Raw genomic sequence first — 20,702 nt, forward strand, 5'->3', positions numbered from 1 at the left:
TCATTGTATTTAACGTTCTAACGTCGACTCGGGCGATCCCAGGGGCTCGACCCCCTCCTTTTCATCCACCCGTTCAGCTTCCTTCTTCTGCACCTCCTTCATCGCAGCTTCCGCAATGTTTGTTTTGGTGAATTTAAATTGCCGCGCCGGAACGTTCCTTTCAAACAACTCGTCGATCTCCTCAAGAGTACGCCCCTTTAACTCGGGCAAACAAAAGTAGAAAAACACCCCACAGACGAGGTTGGACGCAGCCCAGATGTAATCGTATTTTGGTCCCTAATTACTTGTTATCAGCACCTTGAAAATGTACGAAAAAGAGATCCTCAACAACGACATACCCAATTCAGGTTCTCCGGGTTGATAAAGTAAGGCGAACAAAACCCAGTCAACCAGGCCAAGAGGTATCCGAGACTAATCGAGGCGCCGACCGTCCACGATCGGAGTCTGGTGCTGACCAACTCGGTAGCGATGGGATAGCTTGCTGCCCCGACAAAAGCGTTGTAGCAGAACATGAACAACGATGTGAAGGCGATGAGACAGTTGCGTCCAGCCAAGGTCCCCGCCGAGGTTGTGGCGGTGATGGCGACAACTAGCATGCAGGTACCTTGCGTTGCTGCCCCGATCATCATGATGCTCCGGCGGCCGACTACATGGCGCATCAGGTAGATTCCAACGTTGACCCCGATAAATCCTAGACAGGATTTCATGAGCGAGTACTTGAATGCTTCATCGACGCTGAGGCCAGACACTACGAGGAAGTATGTGGTGTAACTGATCAGGAACCAAGAGCCGCTGAGGGAGATGTCAGTATGAAACGGTAATTATTAGTTAAGACAATAAGCAGAAGATGGAGAGTTTCGTATTACCTTCCGGTTTGACCTGAACAATGCTTGATGGTTAGAAGCGAGCCCTCACGCCGTAGTTTGGTCAGCTCGACTTACTAGCAATAACCCCGAAGCAGAGCAATGTTCGTCTTAAATTACTCCCTGCCACCAAACATTAGCTGAGCCCGAGACAGCGGGATCGTCATGCAGACTGAGGCATACCCCTGAACATGTCCAGCGGTCCAACTGAGGTTGCAAGCTTCTTTTCTTCCTCGATCCCCTTGACCATCTCTATCCACTCCAATTCAAGCTGCTGCCTGCCTAACGAATCGCTTCTGAGGAACTCCAGTGCCCTTCTCCCTTGATCCAGCTTGCCCCTGTTTACCAGATACCGCGGCGACTCGGGCACAAAAAACAGCCCCACCGACAGCAGAACCGGGACGACAAACTGGATACCGAGCGGGATTTGATACGACGACATATCCAACGATTTGGAGGTAGCATTGGTCACGGTCCCGCCGACGATACTTCCGATGTTAACCCACTCAGAAAAGAGCGCGACAAGTACTGCGCGGAGATGAGCCGGTGCTGCCTCGGCGCAGTAGATGTTGGAGAAGGTGACGAGAAAGCCGTTTCCGATACCGAGAATTAGACGCCCTAGATACACCACTCCCCACTGACTAGTGCCGATTTGAATAGCAGCTCCGAGTGCAGTGAGTAGGCTAGCGAGCCATAGGGCCGGTTTGCGACCAAAAAACTGGGCGAATGCGCCAGCAAAGATGGACGAAAGAAAGGCACCGAAAGTGAGAAGGGAGCCGATGAGCTGCTGGAATGTTCCCTATCATAAGGTAGTCAGCAATATATCAAGGCGAGAGCGACGAAATTCTGTGATCGGAGTAATTACATCAATGCCGTAACCCCCATTCTGGGCAGGATCTGGGTAGCCAAAGACTCTCAGGAATCCCGGCATGGCTTGGAGACTTGCAAGGCAGGCCGAATCGAGGCCATACTGCATATTGGCGATGGACACAATGGCGCAAATCAGCAGACATTTTCGATTGGCCCACAAGGACGTTTCGAGGGACTCTATAGGGTTCGAGATGCAAGTCATGATTAATCAAGTATCGGGTTGTGGAATAATTAAACCGCCCCAGGAGTTGCAGGCAGAATTACAAACTGAGGAAATCGGCTCACTCGCTGCGCCGAGTAAGAGACTTTAGAGAGAAAGTAGAACATCTGGGCAGCATTGAGGGAAAAGTTTCCCGGCACGACGCCAACACACTTGTTGGCACGGCTGCAATATTAAATACAGCAAACGCAGTTTTAGATTATGTGTGACATGACATCCATGTGGTAATGCAGCGGCCCCAAGGGGGGGAGATCGCCGGATATGGTTTCCCCGCGACCAACGCTCTGTGGAGGGTCCCGCCAGATTTCTTCGACCCAAGGATATACAGTACCGAGCACCACATAGGACGTGGTGGACAATGCCGGTATTTGAAAAATTCCCGAATTGTCCCTCGGACATTCAATAATTTTATTAACATGGTGAGATATTGTACATCAAAAATGAACCCCAAAAATTCAAGGCGAAAATTGTTGGTACTGGCGGACCATGCTGAACAATTTTCGGGCCCGACGTACGAGGGGGGGGAGGGCACAAACATGGTTCGTGTGATTGCACCAAATTTCCCCAAAGCCGACCCCGGCTGCGACCGAGCCAAAACAGCTGCTGGAAGATTTGTCGTCGACACACCATGAAATTTCACGCACATTGACATAACGTACGACGAGGCTCGCTGACAAGACCCAGCCATGCCTTTGCTTCAAGACACTAAAAGGAAGCCAGAGACACAAACTTAATTAATAATAACTAACGTGAGGACTCCGGTTTCCTGACATCTCCATCGTTTTCAACCTCAATTTAACACGTCTAAAACAATACAAAGCCCACCACGATCCCAATGCGCCATGACCCATTCTAACCCATATATCCTCTTTTTCCCCCGTGTTTAGACATTCATGCCGCCCGCCAGAACGGACCAACATGTCGGAAATGGCCATAATTGACTTCAGATCCCTTGACGAACGGAACAAGGAAATATGGCCCACAAGACCTTGAACAGAACCCGTTGTGTTGTTTTTTAATCATCTGTTCTTTGTGTCTTCCGGAGTCAACACTTTAGGAGTTGCCTGCGGTTGGGACGGCGAGGTTGAGCGAGATGCCGGAGATGGCGCTGATGCCACTGATGCCGCCACCAATGTTCTGGCGAGGGCGGTAGCGGCGGTTGGCTGCCGCGGACGATGTTGCACCGGCCGTGGCGACGGATACGCCAGATGGCAAGGTGATACCCGAGGGGAGCGAGACACCCGACGGCAAAGTTACGGTGACCTGGGCCAAAGCTGTGGCGAACAGCGCGGCGAAGGCGGTGGCGGTGGCGGTGAACTGCATTTTGGAGGATAGTTTGTTTTATGAACAATAATTTGGCGGAGGTATAAACTTGTTTGGTTTTGTGGGGAACGAAGTGTTAGACGAGCAGGTGTGTAGCGAACGTGCGATCCTTGGACGGAGAGGAGGAGAAGCAAGGACTAGTCGTCGAGTGCAAAGGCCCTGATTTATACCCTTCCGGTATGGCTGTGTGTCCCGCCATCTTCAACAATCCTCCTCTAAGCTGCTCCGGCCCTCTCCCATGGCGTCATACAGGCCACGTAATTTCCCTTGCTTTGACTTCATCACGGGGCTGAGGTATACGAAAATTCCCTCCCAGCTTGAGTTTTGATGGTTCCCCGCTCGAATGGAAACACTTGGATTCATGAACTGTGATACTAGCCCGACCGAACACCAGCCAGAGAACGGGTTATTCCGCGAGATGGGGTCCATCAAGCCGACAATCACTGCGGACACGTAAGCCAGTGCCTCGGAACTAATACGGTTTACTTGGGAGAGGGAGCATGTGCGGGATATAGGCCAAAGCGGCGAGAAACGTGCGGGACAGCAGAACCTTCTTCAACGGGGACAGCGGGATAATCACTTAGATTGTTGAACCAACGGGCAACTAAGGTAATAATACTAATGATTATAACAAGAATGAGCAGGCTAAACTACTGCAACGCAGCAAACCGCAGACGGAAATGAACCCCCAAATCAATGAGCTAAATTATCAGAATCAGGGAGCAAGGTGTGAAGTCGACCCGTCTGATTGATGACCGCACCCAAGCAGTCAACGCAAGACACGACAGATCCTTCGGCGTGAAAGGCAACCCCCGAGTCGCCACACGGTATATCCCGACTATTGGTCACGACAAGCATGCCACATTTCGTGGCGCCATGACCTAGACCGTTCTTTGTCTATTCGCGGCTTACCAAGTCAGCGCCCGTCCCAGCGCTTCAGCGGGCGAAAAGAATGCATAGATAAGGTATGCTCCAACGGTGGGGACCGTCGTCAAAAGTGTGGCTGTGGATTGATACTAGCTAGTTGAGAGGAGCGAGCAACACGACGGCGGGCCTTCATCCACTTAAAGCGGAGAGAAAAAAAAAAGGTGATCATTAATTGAGTTCATACACTACGTCATCATCCATCACGTCCATGCCCCCAGGGCCAGAAAACGCTCCTCACTCACCCTCTTACAGCTATGGTAAAGACCTTGGCTGACCAGATTAACGGGCCCTGGGCTTCACCTTGACGGAGAAATCAATGGGCCGAATGTTAAACCAACCGTCCTGCTTGAGCTTGTAATCCGGGTCCACGGCCTCGAAGTCGAGGTCCCGGATGAGCTTAGCCGTAGTGATAACCAGGAACTCCCACGCCCAGTGCTTCCCGATACACTCACGCTTGCCATTTCCGAACCACTTCTTGGCGCTAGACGGCAGTTTCTCGAACGCCTCACCGATCATCCGTTCCGGGCGGAAGGCAAGGGGTTCCTCAAACACGGCCGGGTCGCGGTTGACGCCGGGCAGCACGATGATCATGGCCTGGTTGTGCGCCACCTGGTACTTGCCGCCCGCGAGCAGAATGGGGGACTTGTCGCCCTCTTTCGGGATCGGCTCAATGTTGAAGCCTGGCGCGGCAGAGGACAACCGCAGGGTCTCGCGAACCACCCCGGCGATGTACGTCAACTGGGGGACGTGTTCCTGGCGGAAGGGCCCCTCTCCAAGCACCGCATCGACTTCTTCCCTCGCCTTAGCAAGGACGTCGGGGTTCTGAAGCAAAAAGAGGATACTAGCGGTGACGGCACAGGGGGCAGTACTGCTACCGATGGGCATGCTCACGATCTCATCAATCACCTGCGATTCGGTCAAGGCTTTGCCCGTCTCGGGATCCTTGGCGTTGAGCATGCTCCAGAGCAGATCGTGCTGGTCGGTCGGGTGCTCTTGCCGGTACTTCACCAAATCCGCGGCGTAGGCACGCATTACTTTCGTTGCCTTCTTGAACTTGCTGCCGTAAACGAGCCAGTTGAGGAAGCCCGGTCGGGTCGGCCGCTTCATGGCCTCGGACGTAGAGTTCTCCATTGCCGCAAGCATGGGATGGTCGGCGCCTTCAATGCAGTTCAGCTTCTTGCCGAAGAGCGTCAAAGTGGTCGCCTCGAGGTTCAGCCGGTTGAGGTCACTCAAAGGTTGGATCTTGTTGTTGTCACCAAGGCCATGCCATTTCGCAAGCAGCTCGTCGGTGCACTGAAGGAAAGCGTCGAAGTGGCCGCCGACGGCTTCTGTCGACAGCTGGGGGGCGATGATCCGATGTGCAATCCCCCAACTCTCTTCATGATCGAAGGCGGTAAATAGTGCGTCATGGACGGCGTAACGGATTTCGACAACGGGGCCACCAACGAACTTGCGGAACCGTTTCTCGTCGCATATTTCCTCGGCGAGGGCAGCACTGGCAACGAAGACAATGCGATGGCCCAGTGCGGTGATGGAGAAGATCTCGCCTGTCGGTGGGATCGAGGACTCGCAGTCAGTTATCTGGTAATTACATCCTCATCCATGCCACATGTCCAAGGTTATTCATGACCTACCGTACTTCTCGGCTAGCGTCTTCAGCGACCACCAGGTGTTGGCCGGGTCGACATCGAAAATGTTGCCCAAGAGCGGGACGCCGGGAGGTTGCGGGATTGGGGTAGACATGATGGACCCTAGGGCAAGCGTAACTACGTAATAGCTGCTGTGTGTTTGCTGTAGGAAGAAGCCTCTCAGAGAGCTACCTAACGTGATATAGACCCGGAGAACTTGCCGAGGGAAAGAGGCGAAAAGACGCTTCGGCTGTCGAACCTTTGCGAGAATTGGTGGAGCAAAAGCCTCTCAATTTTTCGACCCCTCGACTCTCTTTTTGAAGAATCCGCATCGTGATCAGCGGAGGGCGAGCTGCAAACAGCAGTGCGTGGTGGCTGGAAAGCACCGATCACAGGCTTTTCGCAGCACAGCAAGGCCCACGATCGGCCTGCGACAGCTCCATTTGGGATTAGCTCAGGTGCAGCAAGCTGCTGAGTCGAGTCCTCTCGCCAATGGCGGATGTTGTTGAGAACAGGGCACGGCTTGCTGCCGAGCGCCCCAGCGCATTTTGGTGCGCCCCAAGGCGATGGTCAGCCAGTCACGTCGAGTATTTATTCAGCAGTGTCTCCAGCGGGCGAGAGCTGCAGAGAACTTGTCCCAGGTCGGCCAGCGGTGACGGCCCGACGGGCGGGTGATCGACAACAGAATTGCAACCAATGACGTGTCAGGAGACGAACCATCATCCGGGTTTCTCGTTTGAGAAAAGCACAGTGGGGCGCCAGGCCTTCCCGTTTGATCTTGTCCCTTTTTCCCCCATCGCAGAGGCGATGGTGGTGAAACCGGGGAGATAATCCAGGTGCGAGCAAAGAGCCGAAGGGGAAGCATCAGGGAGTACAAACAAAAAGGAATATATTGGGGGGTATACAACACGTGAATGAAAATCAGACTCTCCCACCATCCCACATTTTCCCATCGACGCCATAGCCCGGCCATGTCTCAGTGTAATGCTGGGTCCCATCCTTGCTCACCCATTCAAGTCGCGATCCTGATCTCTGCCCAAAATAAATAGTGTCCTCCTCATAGCCAATCCCCGGACCCTGCATCTCAACCTGGTGGAACGTTTCGTTGCTCCCGAAAGTGTCAAATCGGCGCTCCGTCGTGACGTGAACTTCCTTCGTCACGAAAATTTGTCCAAGGAGTTGCGATGCCGATGTCACCAGCGGTCCCCAGAAGATAGGAATGCTGGCGCACATGCACGATGTGGCTGTCTCCAAACCGGCCATGACAATAGTGATCGGGCCGTACCAAGTCGGGTCGAAGGTCGGATACGTCGCGGCTCTGTGCTGCATGGTAGTGGCGAAGCGCCAGATTGAGAAAACGTTGACCCTAAGAGCAGACAATGTTAGTGCTGTATCGCGCAGTGCAGAGCGATCGGTTACGCCTGTTGTGTTGCTGCTTACATTGTCCCCATGGCAATAATGCCAACAAGGCCCAACCTTGTCCTCCCATGAGCTCCCCTCTCAAAGTAAAGCGGAATTGGCAAGCCCATCACCACAAGATCAAGCATCATGTTGACCGCAGCATGGCTCTCGTATGTGGCTGTGAACACCGAGACATACTGTGAGCCGTAACCATAACATTTGAGTCCTGACATATCTTGCTCGTAGATAACGGTCCAGTAATCAGATACCGGAACACAGGGAACCCATGCTAGGATGGAGTATGCGGTTCCCCAGAGTCCGATGAACACGACGAGTATCCGGCATGTGTTGTGAAAGGGCGTACCCGGTTGGTACAACCGCATGTATTGTAGAGGTAGCGATATTTTGATCAGGGCTGTGGACATAGCGTAGGAGCCGTTGAAAACATAAAAGCTCTGGGCCGTTGTCAACATCGCGCATTGAAATCTTCGCCCCTGACAGACCGTCCTTCGTTGAGACCTACATGCAGGAAAGCCGATGCTTGGCCTTCTGTGAGACTGAGAAGGTGTTGTCCCAAGCCTTTTTCAGTAGCTAAACGTCGAAACAAATCAGTTTTCTGCTTCGCGTTGTTGTCGTCCTCGATCGGTTGGGGAACCCACAGATACATATGCTTGCCAGCCCAATCGACATGATCAACTAAAACGCTGTCAGAATTTCTCGCTCTGGGATGTTATGAACCGGTAATACAAGGGACATACCAACGATAAGACAACAAAGAGATCGTCTAGTCCGGGTGCCCGAATAAGTGCGAGCCTCACATAAATTCTGCCGGTAACACAGAGCCAGGACAATATCTGGCGCCCGGTTCGTTAGCGCTTTACATTGTACGGCAGAGGAACCCTCCTTACAGCAAATGTGATGCATAAACCCAGAACTGTCTCTCGTCTGTTGATTTGCGGTATCGATTCCCCCGAATTATCAGCAACCCCAATCAACCCCATCAGGGTGTCGTCTCCACCAAGGCCTCCCATTATTTTGTGTGTGATTGCGTTTCGACTTGCTTGTTCTCGGCTTCGGGAACTGTCGAATTGGGGCGTGGAGCACCCTCGAAGGCTGCGGCTTACAGCCTGTGATTCTTCAATGACCAAACAAGTGATGAACGATCATATGAACCACAGACTCAGAGGCGCCAATACACATCAAATGATCAAAGCCATGGAAAGTTTGGTGTTTGGGGAATGGGGTCAGAAATTGGTCAAGAATTCTTCCTCCAGCAAAGAGTGGCCCACCCAACATATTGAAGGCTGACGTGACCGCAGGCGCTCGAGATGCCATGGGACTCCCCCAACATGCCGCTGATCGATCGGCGTGTGGTACCTGCGGCGCAACGCACCGCGATGTTGCGGCGGGTGGGCGACAACAGTAACCACAGCACTCTGCGCCACAACATGTCGGCGGTTTCAATCGCACCTTCAAGCCCAAATCAATCTAGCCCGGCCGGATCTGTGCTTAGACCCGGACCGCCCGGGTGTCGTCTGGTAAAACCACGCTTCTCGAATGCAGGTTTCCGACGACTACGCCGTTTTTCCATATGGCTAAAGGTGGGGCGAAGCGGCTCGGGGGTTGCAATGTGGGGCTTGCGCCGTCTCTGAGCAGGGAATCGGGTATCTTCGTGTGGTCAAAGGATGTCGCGACTCGGTGAGCGGTGGCTGCCTGTCTTCTGTCCCAAGTACTTTTGTGGCACAGCACAGTCCGTCACGACCATGAAACGCGCGAGATCTGCGACGAAGTGGCACCTGACGACGTGAGATAGAATGACCCTCCCACCCTCCTTTCGAGATTTCTCGAATCGACAACAAACTCCAGCTTACTTCGTACCCAGGAAACGAGGGGAGTGTGGTTTACATGGTATTTGTGTTCGAGGCACATCTTCACGCTCTTTCAAACCCTGACCTTAATTATGTGCCCGACTCATCGCGTTTGACTTCGAAAGGTCGAATTCATTATTCGTAAAAGGGCCCAAAACCTGTTCATGTAACCTAGGGAGAGGCGCTAACTGACACCACCTGAGTGTCATACATGGTGCGAAAGAAAAGCTTAATTATCCGGACGAAAAGTTGTGGGGGATGCTTGTGGTGAGGAAGGCCGTATTACCCCATACAACAGTGGGTCCTTCCTTCCACACACGATGATGGATGCTGTCCACGTTCATCCAAACCGAAGCTGGGCGAAGGTGTATTGAGGTGGGGTTCCAATGATTTGGGGAAGGGATGCTGAACGAGAAAATGCTTTCTTTTTTAAGAGCTTGTGAAGCTTACGATAAGGAGCGGCCAACTGTGCGCCGCAGGACCAAATACCACCCGACGAGAATTCGGTATTTGGTAACGAGTCAGGGATCAGAGCATTGTTCCCCACCATGTCGGTCTTATCGAATTGATAAGAGATAACCTGAACGTTGTGATCGGGCTCTTGCAATTCTGCGTTCGAACTGTGTGAGGAAATGTTGGCTGGATTTTGACACTGGCCACTCGACTCTTGACGCCTTGAAAGGCTGATGGCCCAAATTGCGTTTGACACCCCAAGCCTGGTTGACAGATGAACCCTTGACGTTTGATGCAGGGGCGTTGCCGGTTGAAGCTTGCTGCCCGGCGAGCCCGCTTCCAACATTGGGGGTCAGAGCGGACGCGGGTGACTCGAGGCTACGATTGGGCCGCAACCCTTTCGTATTTCTGAGCGAGCTCGTCGGATTTGTCCCAAGCAGCGGGCTTGCATGGTCCACCTGCCCGTTTGTGTGTGCCCCCAGCCCCGGAGCCGGAAAACCGTCACTGCAGTTTCGGGCCTTTCTGGGCATATCCACGGGGCCACGCCCCCAAACCTGAAAAAAATGTCGCCAACATTTTTGCAAAACGACCGCGTTCCTGCTTCCCAGGCGATGTCGAGATGCCTGGGTTCCCGTTCCCCGCCGCGCCTGCGGTGCTGCGATACAGGCTAAACAGGCGACTCGGCCGCAACCTTGCGATCGCTATTTTTTTCTTTATTGCGCTATTCGCGTTATGGGATTCCCACCACGAGAAACCGCTTCCGCCAACCTTCTACCCGTTCGAGACCACGAGCGCGTTTTCACCCGTCTCGCTGGATCGCGTCAAGAGCAAGACCTTGGAGGAACTATGCGACACCTTCCCCCACCATCTCGCGCAGCGTATTCAGCCCGTCCTGAAAATGGGCCACGGCGAAAACCCCAAGATGGTTGACGCCCAGTTCGGCAGCGTCTCCGCTTGCTTCCGTCCAGATGAGCTGCTCGTCTTCTCCGACCTCGACGAAATGGTTCAAGGTCGCCACGCTATCGACATCCTTGCCAACCTTCCCCAAGCCTATCGCGACCCGGACGAGCAAGGCCGCACGAACCAGGATTACATGAACTACGAGACCATGGCGGCGCTGGCCAGGGCGAAGAAGTTGACGCCGGAAAACGACCCGGCCAAGGGCAAGAATGGTTGGCGTCTCGACAAGTACAAGTTTCTCGCCGGCGTCGAGCGCGCATGGCAGATGCGACCGGACCGAGACTTTTACGTCTTTTACGAGACCGACACCTACATCTCCTGGGACAACATGTTCCGGTTCCTCTCCACACTCGACCCACACGCGCCTTTGTACATGGGCAGCCCCTCCCCTGGCAGGCATGACGAAAACCAGAACAAGGAAACGTGGTTTGCCAATGGGGGGCCTGGGTACGTGCTGTCGCGCGGCGCTATGGAGAAGCTCTTTGCTCGCAAGTCTTCATCAGAGACTGGCCACCTAACCGAACCGCCCGTGTCACTCAAGTACCTCGACCTTGTGCGGAGTGATCCTTGTGGCGACTCGGTCCTCGGCTGGGCACTGTGGAATGCTGGAGTGCCGCTGAGCGGTTTCTTCCCCCTCTTCAACACCTACCCCGTCCACTCTATGCCATACACCGAGCGGTTGTGGTGCCAGCCATTCTTGACGATGCACAAGCTCACACCAGAAGACCTCATCGGGGTCTGGCGCTGGGAGCATGGCAGGCGGACGTTGGGTAACCCTCTCCTGTATTCGGACCTTTTTGACTATTTCCCCTTTGCCACGCCAGCGATTCCCGACGTTCGGGAGGATTGGGACAACACCAACTGGGACCGTCTCGGGCCCGGCCGTGACGTTTATGTGGACTCGGTCAAGGCTTGCCAGAAAGCGTGCGAGGACAGTCCGAGCTGCCTACAGTACCACTACCAGGGGACTCAATCAAGAAAATGCGTCCTGCAACAGTTCATCAACCACGGCGTGGCGAAGAAACCCGAGACGGTCGAGAAAAAGGTCCCGATCCCGGGCACCGGAAACGAAAAGGACAAGGGTGCGGGCAAAGAGAAGCAGAAGTTCAATACCATCAAGCACAAGCACAAATACACAAGTGGTTGGATGAAATCGAGAATCAGCGTGTGGGTCAAACAGCACTCCTGTCCCGCGCCGCAATGGGTATTCCCAAGTATTGAACGACATTATTAGTTTGGAGCAAATCAGGCGTGTATTAAGGCATGAAATGAACAGATTTGGATATATCCGTTTTGCTTTTTACTCTTTGGATGTTGTAGAGCGAACAGGGATGTACAACGTCAGGCAACGTTGGACGACAGTTATGCAAGTGACACAAATATACATTAGACCCGCAGCTTACCCGCGCATAACGAACTCTGTGTGACCCTTCTGCCGTTTCGATCTTTGATCTTCTAAGCCCGATTCCTCCACTCGAAAAAAACAGAAGAAATACATCATCATACGCCCTGCGTTCAGTCCTTCCCCATGTACACATTCCAGATTATAACCGCCTGGGGGTATCTATGCAGATTGCAAACAAGTCATCCACGAAGGTTGTTATCGTGTCATCACCACCCTTTTTCACCTCCACACGCGTCAAGCCCATGCCGAGCGCCGTTTTGACCTCGGTCAGCTCCATATCCTGCCCATACTCAGGCGAGTTCTGGCCATCATCAACATGGGTGGCATTACTCAGACCCCGTTGGCTCTTCTGGCGCACCAGCTTCACTGCTCCGAGAGAAGAGTCTCGCTGATGTGTCGCCGATGGGATATCTGGGACTATGTTCGTCGTTTCTGTCGCCTTTTCCACATCTACAGTGACTTCTTGAGAGACCATAATCCCCCCGTACGTGCCTTTGGCGGGCTGTTGCTGTCTGCGGCCTGTTTTTACCGCCAACTCCGAGATCTCGCTCGGCGCCTTGCGGTCCGAGACAAGATCAGAATCGCGTCCGCTCCCGGCGGTTTCCAGAAGGGACGAGACGCTCTCACCGCAAGGTTTCAACGTTATGGGATCCCGGCTCGCTGAAACGAATTTGGGGCCATCGCCGCGACGAGAGTACGGCCGGTTCAGTGGATCCGCGTGAGATCGAGCGGTCCTCGAGAATAGCAGATAGCCGGGCACGGAAATGAACTTTCGTACCCGGCCTGGACTAAACAAGGTCGTATTGGTTGACGATGAGTCGATTATTGGTGAAAACCTGCGGTGGACTGACCGGCCAAACGCGGCAGTATGTGGCGAATTCTTGCACACCAGCTGTTGTGTCTTGAAGAAGGGGAGTGGGATGAAGTCATAGGTGGGCACATCGAGGCGCATGTGAATCGGGATCATGAGTGTGAAGGCGATGAAAGAACAAGTTGCTGGCCGTGTATCTTCGGGCAGCGATGTACATGGTACCTGAGTCACCCTGCTCGCCAACTTGGCGTTGTCGATGGTGGGATCCTGAACCGATGCACGAAGATTCCGGATTGCTTCCAACAAATAGCCAGCAAACTGGGCATCTTTCGGGGGTAGGTCGCCTGCTCGTTCCAACCGCCTATGGAGAGCACCAAGGGTCATTCCCTCTAGCCTCTGGAGGAACTCGACGTTAGCAGATTCCAGGCGATCCAACGGTAGCTGAATGCTCGGGAGAAGGTTGCGTGCTTCCTTCTTGACGAGTATGTCGAAGCCCATTTGATGTACCTGCGTCCTGACGGCAAAGAGACCGAGATGGACGCCTGGCTCTAGCATGTTTCCATGGGCATACTGGTACATGCCTCTCAGCTTGTCCTCCAAATTGTGTGTCCTAATGTGCATCTTGGACCGGATTATATGCGTCACCTGACGGGGTTCTGCAAAGCAGTACCCCGAGGCTGCGAGATGGTCCACATGACTGCTATCCACCTTGCGGACAAGAAACATGAGGTGCCCATGGCCACTGCGTTTCCCTGGCGCGTTTCCTTTCTCAGCTACGTCGTCTGGGTCATCCTTGAGACTCCCGGAGCCGGTCGATGTCGAGGCTTCGCTGATTGAACTCGGGAGTTGGCTACCGCCCGTGGACAGAATCTCATCCCACAGAATACCGACATCGACAAGATCGACACTCATTTGGCGGGCCAACTCCGAGGCCGCAATGCAGAACAATTCTCGGAAAATGATGTCGTAATGTTCGACGATATGACCCTCATTGTCCACAAGTTCAATGCCCGTCCTCACGTTCCGACCAGTGTGGGGGAGACGAGCCAGATGTTGGCCCATCTTATCGAGAAGGGCTGCGATGCTTCCCCAACTCCGCGAGGCCTGAAATAGCCAGTGGAAGAGTGGATGTGCAGTGGAGAATGTTTCGTTTTGTGTCTAATGGTTCACGTCTATCAGTGGCTCTCGTCTCCAGTGGAGGAGTTGTCCAGCACAACATACCTTTTGCAAGAATGTACTAGTCACGACTTCGCTTGGCAGAAAACCATCCGGAGTCACCAGAATATTCCCGTGTTCGTCAAAGACAGCGGCGGCCACAGTGATGCGCTGGGCCCTTCTTGCGTACCCCTTGCGCACCCGCGCTGAATAGATGGCGAGCCCCGCCATGATTAAGCAAGCAGCAAAGGACTATTTAACGGCTTGTCAGCACTTCAAGTAGCTTTGGGGGTCCATGGGGCGGTTGCCATACCAGACAGGCCGTCACAATGACGGTTGTATTTCGGGAACTCGTGTCGTTGGTAGAGCCGACGTGTAGCAGCGTGTACTGCGTGCCCATGACAGCACACCAATGCATTCCTGAGACGGCACCGGCCAACACGACGGCGCATCCGACACGTTTCCACCACGAGTTGGTCCAGGCACTTTTGAACACGAAGAACAAGGTGAGGGCCACCGTGCTTGCCACCGCTGCAATAACCGTAGCGCTGGCAACAAAGGCCGGAATATAGTCGCAGCGGTAGTTGCTGATGGATGCGTTTCCGAGGTAGTGCATGCCAGAGATAGCACCTCCGGAGAGCGTTCCGGCCATGGTAACACGCCACCAACTGACATGGTTATTGTTACGGCTACTGCTGGTGCTCGTGACGACGAAGAATGCCACGAGAAGCACGAATATTGGAACAAAGAAGGAGGCGACTGTGACGCCAACGGAGTAGGCAATCTGGAGGTTCGGCTCGCCGTGCAGTAACGTTGTAGCTCGGTTGCCAATATAATGCTAGAGGGAAAGCAGCCGGCCAATTAGTTCCATGCACATGATTATTCCTGGTGTCGAGGATGTGTTGGTGTGGCGCCTTGGGCAGGCAAAGCCAGACATACCATGCTCCAGATGGACACACCACCCATGCTCACCGCGGCACCGAGAAGGAGAAGGCTGGAAAATGGTAAGCGCCTAATCAGATATCTCCCCCATTAACCACAACTTACTTGTTGTAGTACCCCCTTCTCGACGTGCGGCGATGAATCAGCTCCAGGGTCGATGCGGCGCCGACAAGGCTGATCACATAACTTAGGACTAGAAGCCCTGGGTCGAAGCTGACCGGTATGACTTCCCCGACATACTGACGTAGGCCGTCTCGGTCGTTCGCTGCCAATGCCGTTCCCATGCCTGCCAGCCGGGCGAGTTTGAGACGGGGCCCAGAATAGGCGCTCCACTCGTGCGCACACCGAGATCAGCTTGGCTCGGTCGAGGATGATATTCGTTCGTAACGATGCCACAACATCAGTCAGCGGCAGCGCAGAGAGCGCGTTAGGCCGCGTGGGGGACGCCAGGAATCCGGATGCAGAGATGTCGAGTAAGACTTTCGCCGGTGAGGAGAAGGCTCCCGCTCTCTCTTCCGGGGGCCGCCTGCATCATATCGGAACGGCAGCCAGACCAAATTCTTGGACCCGACGACCAAACACTCACGCTACGCAGAGCCGACTTTCCTTCCTTCCTCGGTGATTGGTCCATCCAAGGGTGGATGGACGGGACAAGGGACCGCCGTCCGACGCATTGGTTACTCGCGGTGCTGAAAATGCAGGTGGCGGCCGTGCGGCAGCATGCAGTCCAGACCTCGGGCGGCCCAGGGACTTGGCCCGAGGGATTTCTCGGGTTCATCCAAAGTGACACCCCATCGTCCCAACACATAACTGGGCGATGTTGGCGGGCGGAAGGTGGGACGAGGTGGGACCAGACCGGCCAGGTTGTTCTCCAGCCCCATCTTCATAATCCATTGGGAGGGGAAGGTGAAGAAGGATCAGGCGAGCAATATGCAACATCCCAACGCCCGCTGTGAGACAACGTGTCGGGGCCGCACAGTTGCAGCAGTCCAGGAAAATGGGGACAGTCGAGTGCAGCGACCAGGTTCCTGCCGCACGGGCAGAGTCGCAATGACTAGCGTATCGCAGTTACCTCGAAAAGCTGCAGGAGCCAAATGTTTGAGGGTTCGTGGACGGAGCTGGAACACGTGCGCTCGGCCAAGGGCTGCTCCCAGCTCGCACGAGGAGCTCCACAGCAACGAACAGGGGGGGCGCGCCTTAAAAGGAAAGAGTGAACGAGCCGGACCGGAGACGACAGGATCGGAGCTGAAAGCCCTAAGAAATCGGGAAAGAGGGGCCAGAAGCCCTACCAAAGTGCTTGGAAAAATGCAAATTGGAGTTCCGAGCCATCCGTGTCGCATTGTCCCCGACAGGGGTGAGCACAATTCATCCAGATCTTGGAGGGACTGAGCGGATTCCAAACAGGCGACAAGCCCGATGGGGAGTCTGAAACACGGTCAGCTCGCAGGCAGACATGCGTGAGCCTGTTCGGTCGTGTTCAGTCTTTGAGGTGAACGGACCCAACTTGTGCCCGCGGACTTTCTTTGAGTTTTGGCCCACACAACCACCTTCCCGATACGTTGTTTTTATTTGCGATGCTTCGCTCGATTCCCACCCTACCACAGATCAGCTCAACCCTGGATGCCGGTGAACCCACCCATCTGAGATCGAACATCTTCCCGCAACGCCGATCACCGATGCCAAGTCGCTTTCCTGTTTCCAAAAAGGAACGATTCTGCGTCGGTTGGTAGGGCTTTGGCTGGTCTGCTACAACCATGTCGTACCTTACTTGGATCTCCGTAATGCGACGGTAATTATTGATTTTCATGGACTCATCAACCACATTCAATTATTCACGGTGTTTCGCCAGTTTTGAATCAGCCCCCATCCTCCCCCGCGATTCCCTCACCGACTGAACTCAATGAGCTTTCGAATATGTGGGTTTCAACAACAATAACGGGAATGGAAAGGGGAAACAAGAAACCCGGAATTAACGGTGAGAGAAAGAGCAAAAAAAGGCAAGCTAGGAAAAGCTCACGAGGTAATCGAGCAATCAATATTATCGACCCACCACCTCTAGCTGACCCCTCCCAGTAATTACCAGCGCTAGCGACAGTTACAGCATAACCATGTCTGGGGGTTCTCCCCCGACCTCTGAAGCCGTATATTTGACATTCCATCTCCAACTCTACGCCAATCCTGTAGTCCAGCTCCAGAAGACGAACAAGTGAAACAGACCCTGATTTCGATGCTAGGTTACAACTATCAATGTAAAGGTAGAGCGCTGGCCTAGGCCAAGGTATTCCGAGATCTGGACAGCACTGTAAAAGGATGATTTGTCGTGGATTAGAATTAACCCGGCGACGGGAGATGATTCTGCCCGTGGGGAATTTCGGCCGGCGTATCTTGTACATACCATCGGCATTCTCAGCGTGATGGTCCTTTACGACGAGCCCAATGTAGTTATAGCATAACGTGAAGTCGGATTCTTTTGCCTCAATGTCTGACGTGCTGCGTAGGAAAGACATAGAGGACGGCCAAGCATGACGCGATATTATGGCAACCCAACCACATGGTGATCAGGGGTTAATTAATTAAGGGATTCCCAGCCCCACACAAAGAGTAACGGCTGAGACTGTACGTGGTAAGTTTTCACCATGGAATACATGGAGCGTCAAGCGCGACCTAACACGTTCCCGTCAAATCCAACTTGGGCCATCAGGTCAGCGAACCGGGCATGAGGTTAGGGTTGTGACATCTGGTGAATGGGAGGACAACTCCTCCCGGCAATGAACGCAACGATCTCCTTACCGTTTCCGATATTGTTGGCGCCATCATTGCTTATGGAATCCAGACCTGGGCAATATGATAGACCACGCGGCGAGATTTTGGCTGGTTGACAATCGGGACTATCATTCACAGGGGCACCTAACCTCGTAGAAACAACACTGGGTATCAAGCTTAATAGAGGAAAACGCTAAGATGGTGCAGATCAACTCCTCCACGCCATGCCCTTCATAGCCCCCACAATTTCATCAGCCTTTTGGAAGGTGAGGCTACCATGCCCTTGATCAGGAATCACCCTCAGCTCGGCGTGAATACCAAGCCTCGCAGCGGCCTTCTGCGCCATTGTGAGAGGGACGTTGGTGTCCAAATCCCCATGCCACATGACAAGTTCATTATCTTCGTCTGGTCGGACGTCATCCAGCTCAAACCCCCAGTCACTGCCCAACAACTTCATCTCCCAAGCCGGTCCCCACCCACCATACCTGACTCCTTCCCGCACACTCATGACAACAGCCTTCCGAATCTCCGGGCTCGCGGCTTCCCACGCGAGCCTCTCGCTCTCTGGTGTTGAATCCTGCTTCATGTCGGCTTCCAGGAGGGCTTCCAACTTTGATTCATCTTCGTCCCGCGCCACTGACCCGAACTGCTTGTCGATAACCCAAGCCACAAGTCCTGGGAACCATGTGGCTACTTTCAACATTATCCTGGAAGGCCACTTCATCCCCTCTGTGCCGAGACTCGTGACCGGGTAGAGACCAGCGACTACCCCGAATCCCTGAATACGCGTCGGTGGGATCCGTCGCAAACAGGCAAATCCATACGGAGTACCGCCTGAAACGGCTATAATGCCGAACTGCGTGACGTTAAGGTAGTCCGCCAGTGCTAGAATGTCGTCGGGATAGTCGAGGATTGCGCCGTTGTCGCGGAACGTGGAACCACCGCTGCCCGGTCGAGATGGGGCGATGATGCGGATGCCATGGCGCCGCCCCGCGCCTGACAAGACGAAGGCTTCGTGGTGAGACGACGGGCTGCCGTGGAAATAAAACACGGTGGATGTCGCGTTATGCGCGCCATATATGCCGTACGCGATTTGCCGCTGGTCGGGAAGCACGAAATGACGCGTTTCAGGCAATTTCTCCTCAGTACGTTGCCAAAAGAAACCGATCCTGTCGCGTTTCAGGAGGAAATTCCAAAAAGTCAGAACTGCGAAGAACGCCGCGAAAATGAGCACCAAGGGGCTCCGCAGCTGATGATGCAGCGGCATGATCGGTGAACTTTGTCGCGGTTTTCCTTCGCCAGCCACAGATTGCACAGTACTAGGGGGATCCCGAACAATTAAGTCCTCTAGATCGAGCAACAAGAAGGGGGAGGAGTCGTGAGAAGCCGCGTCACGTTGGCGGTTTGCTCCCCCAATTCAGCATTTCCCTGTGCTTGGCTCCTGCTAATAATAAAGCGTGGGGCGTGCTCGCGATTTATCATTGGAGGTTGCGGGTTGCGCTGCCACGATGAGCTCCGCCAGTTCATCGCTGCGCTGGCCCCTCTCGGTAAGCGCGGTGTCGAATCCGCCCGAGTGCCTGAACTTCTGCAAAGGAAGATCGCGAAGATACGAATAATAATAATAAAAATAAAAGGAAAAGTAGGAACAGAAAATGGAGGGAAAAGAGGCTATAACGTAATCACTGGTGCGATAAAAAAGATCAAGTGCTGAAGATAATTGATATGTTCGAGAAACTAATTAATTGACAGTACATGGGTACTTTTGTGATGATGACATGTGATGGCAATGATTGTTGTCTCAATCATGGCATCCGCATGAGAATGTGCATCGGCGCTTCGTATGTACATGATTTGGTGCTCATATGCGCTCCAGTTCAAGTAACTACGATGATTGCCCCTCATTTTATCCAAGTTATGTAACTTGAGGCCTTAAAACTCTAACCATGAAGACTAACAAAAATACATATTTTTTTGAATGACCAAGGAGAGTTGTTAACACCCCCTCGTGTGTGTTGATGTTCTTCACCACCCCTCCTCGGTCACATCCGGCTCCTCAAGCTCTTCAGCTCCTTCCTCTTCGTATTGAGATTCGACTTTGGGGATAAGGCCCTCGAGAACGTCAGAGAGCAGGCGAACATTTTCGGCATCCCGTGGGACGATGTGACCAAGGCCATGATCGAACATGGTGGCGTTATTTCGGTTGCAAACATTATACAAGGCAACAGCACCCCCCAGGAAGGCGTCGTTGCAACCGAAGATGTGAAACGTGGGGATGTCGATAACCTCGCCGGCTTGGTCTGCCAACTGGGCAACCAACCGGTTGTTCCCCTCAAACTTGAGAGGAGGTGAGCCAGAAATAAAAATGGCAAACTAAGACAAGCGGGTTAGACGTATGAATCTGGTTCTTGTTGGTGCGTCCTGGACATACCTTGATTTGTCGCTCGCAGCCGGTTTCTTGTGCTCGAACGGCTTCTTCGACCACGATGCTCGAGCCGACCATGGCGCCTTCGGAGTACCCAATAATGGCGTCCACGTCCGGATTCTCGTCGAGTGTCTTACGGACGTCGTCCATTGCCTCGCGCCATACCAGCTGGTGCCAATCCTCGCCACCACCACACTCTTGGAACATACGCATGGCATCTTCAGCATTAATGCTGTAGGGCATGTGACGTAGACGCCGCAAACTTTCAAAGGTATCTCCCCGGCGAGTGTCAAGAAACCGGTAAAGTGGCCGGGCTCCGAAGTAATCTTCCCAGCCGGCGGGAGGATCAACCTCGTGGGACCCCTGGGTGTAAACGAAAGTGCCCAGCCCTCGCCGCTCTAATTCATCGGCTAAGGGCCCAAGTTGGACGCGAAAGTTCTGATATGAGTATTAGCGCTCACCTCACGCGGATTACCCCCCACAGTATCATGGAGCTGTGTTCATCTTTCGTAACTTTAGCTTACCTTGGCGCTGCCATAGGCACCGGGAAGGCATAGGAACCTCATCTTGCAAGTAATTAACCCCTTGATAACGAATGTACGGGTTAATTCTAGCAGATCTTATGGGGAAGTTAGCCCGAGGTGGGAGATGAGAAGCGTGGAATCAGCGTTGGACCGATACCGTAAGCTAG

The 20,702-nt window shown here is 53.6% G+C and overlaps 8 protein-coding genes across 8 annotated transcripts; 1 reads left to right on the plus strand and 7 right to left on the minus strand.

Annotated features, from left to right (window-relative positions):
- Positions 1-9: 9 nt before the first annotated feature.
- On the minus strand, positions 10-1,839 carry C8A04DRAFT_30962 (general substrate transporter; the record flags this gene model as incomplete). The annotated part of the gene is made up of 6 exons (XM_062781585.1): positions 10-276; positions 339-792; positions 867-879; positions 942-986; positions 1,047-1,662; positions 1,729-1,839. The coding sequence occupies 6 exons, from the start codon at positions 1,837-1,839 to the stop codon at positions 10-12; spliced, it is 1,506 nt and encodes a 501-aa protein (XP_062634834.1).
- Positions 1,840-3,006: 1,167 nt separating this feature from the next.
- On the minus strand, positions 3,007-3,276 carry C8A04DRAFT_30963 (uncharacterized protein; the record flags this gene model as incomplete). Its single annotated transcript, XM_062781586.1, has 1 exon — positions 3,007-3,276. One exon carries the CDS (start codon positions 3,274-3,276, stop codon positions 3,007-3,009), a length of 270 nt encoding a protein of 89 aa, XP_062634835.1.
- A 1,206-nt stretch (positions 3,277-4,482) lies between these two features.
- C8A04DRAFT_30964 (cytochrome P450) lies at positions 4,483-5,946 on the minus strand (the record flags this gene model as incomplete). The annotated part of the gene is made up of 2 exons (XM_062781587.1): positions 4,483-5,750; positions 5,838-5,946. The coding sequence occupies 2 exons, from the start codon at positions 5,944-5,946 to the stop codon at positions 4,483-4,485; spliced, it is 1,377 nt and encodes a 458-aa protein (XP_062634836.1).
- An 806-nt stretch (positions 5,947-6,752) lies between these two features.
- On the minus strand, positions 6,753-7,705 carry C8A04DRAFT_30965 (uncharacterized protein; the record flags this gene model as incomplete). The annotated part of the gene is made up of 2 exons (XM_062781588.1): positions 6,753-7,197; positions 7,272-7,705. 2 exons carry the CDS (start codon positions 7,703-7,705, stop codon positions 6,753-6,755), a joined length of 879 nt encoding a protein of 292 aa, XP_062634837.1.
- A 2,467-nt stretch (positions 7,706-10,172) lies between these two features.
- C8A04DRAFT_14077 (uncharacterized protein) lies at positions 10,173-11,747 on the plus strand (the record flags this gene model as incomplete). The annotated part of the gene is made up of 1 exon (XM_062777954.1): positions 10,173-11,747. One exon carries the CDS (start codon positions 10,173-10,175, stop codon positions 11,745-11,747), a length of 1,575 nt encoding a protein of 524 aa, XP_062634838.1.
- A 310-nt stretch (positions 11,748-12,057) lies between these two features.
- On the minus strand, positions 12,058-15,110 carry C8A04DRAFT_14059 (uncharacterized protein; the record flags this gene model as incomplete). Its single annotated transcript, XM_062777949.1, has 5 exons — positions 12,058-13,791; positions 13,951-14,136; positions 14,198-14,722; positions 14,824-14,878; positions 14,932-15,110. 5 exons carry the CDS (start codon positions 15,108-15,110, stop codon positions 12,058-12,060), a joined length of 2,679 nt encoding a protein of 892 aa, XP_062634839.1.
- Positions 15,111-17,797: 2,687 nt separating this feature from the next.
- C8A04DRAFT_39079 (Alpha/Beta hydrolase protein) lies at positions 17,798-18,856 on the minus strand (the record flags this gene model as incomplete). The annotated part of the gene is made up of 2 exons (XM_062784453.1): positions 17,798-18,727; positions 18,797-18,856. 2 exons carry the CDS (start codon positions 18,854-18,856, stop codon positions 17,798-17,800), a joined length of 990 nt encoding a protein of 329 aa, XP_062634840.1.
- A 755-nt stretch (positions 18,857-19,611) lies between these two features.
- On the minus strand, positions 19,612-20,577 carry C8A04DRAFT_39080 (serine hydrolase FSH; the record flags this gene model as incomplete). The annotated part of the gene is made up of 3 exons (XM_062784454.1): positions 19,612-19,959; positions 20,018-20,449; positions 20,536-20,577. The coding sequence occupies 3 exons, from the start codon at positions 20,575-20,577 to the stop codon at positions 19,612-19,614; spliced, it is 822 nt and encodes a 273-aa protein (XP_062634841.1).
- Between the last annotated feature and the right edge of the window lie 125 nt (positions 20,578-20,702).

The sequence above is a fragment of the Dichotomopilus funicola genome (genome assembly GCF_033296635.1).
Source record: "Dichotomopilus funicola strain CBS 141.50 unplaced genomic scaffold C8A04scaffold_58, whole genome shotgun sequence".
Classification (NCBI taxonomy): Eukaryota; Fungi; Ascomycota; class Sordariomycetes; order Sordariales; family Chaetomiaceae; genus Dichotomopilus; species Dichotomopilus funicola.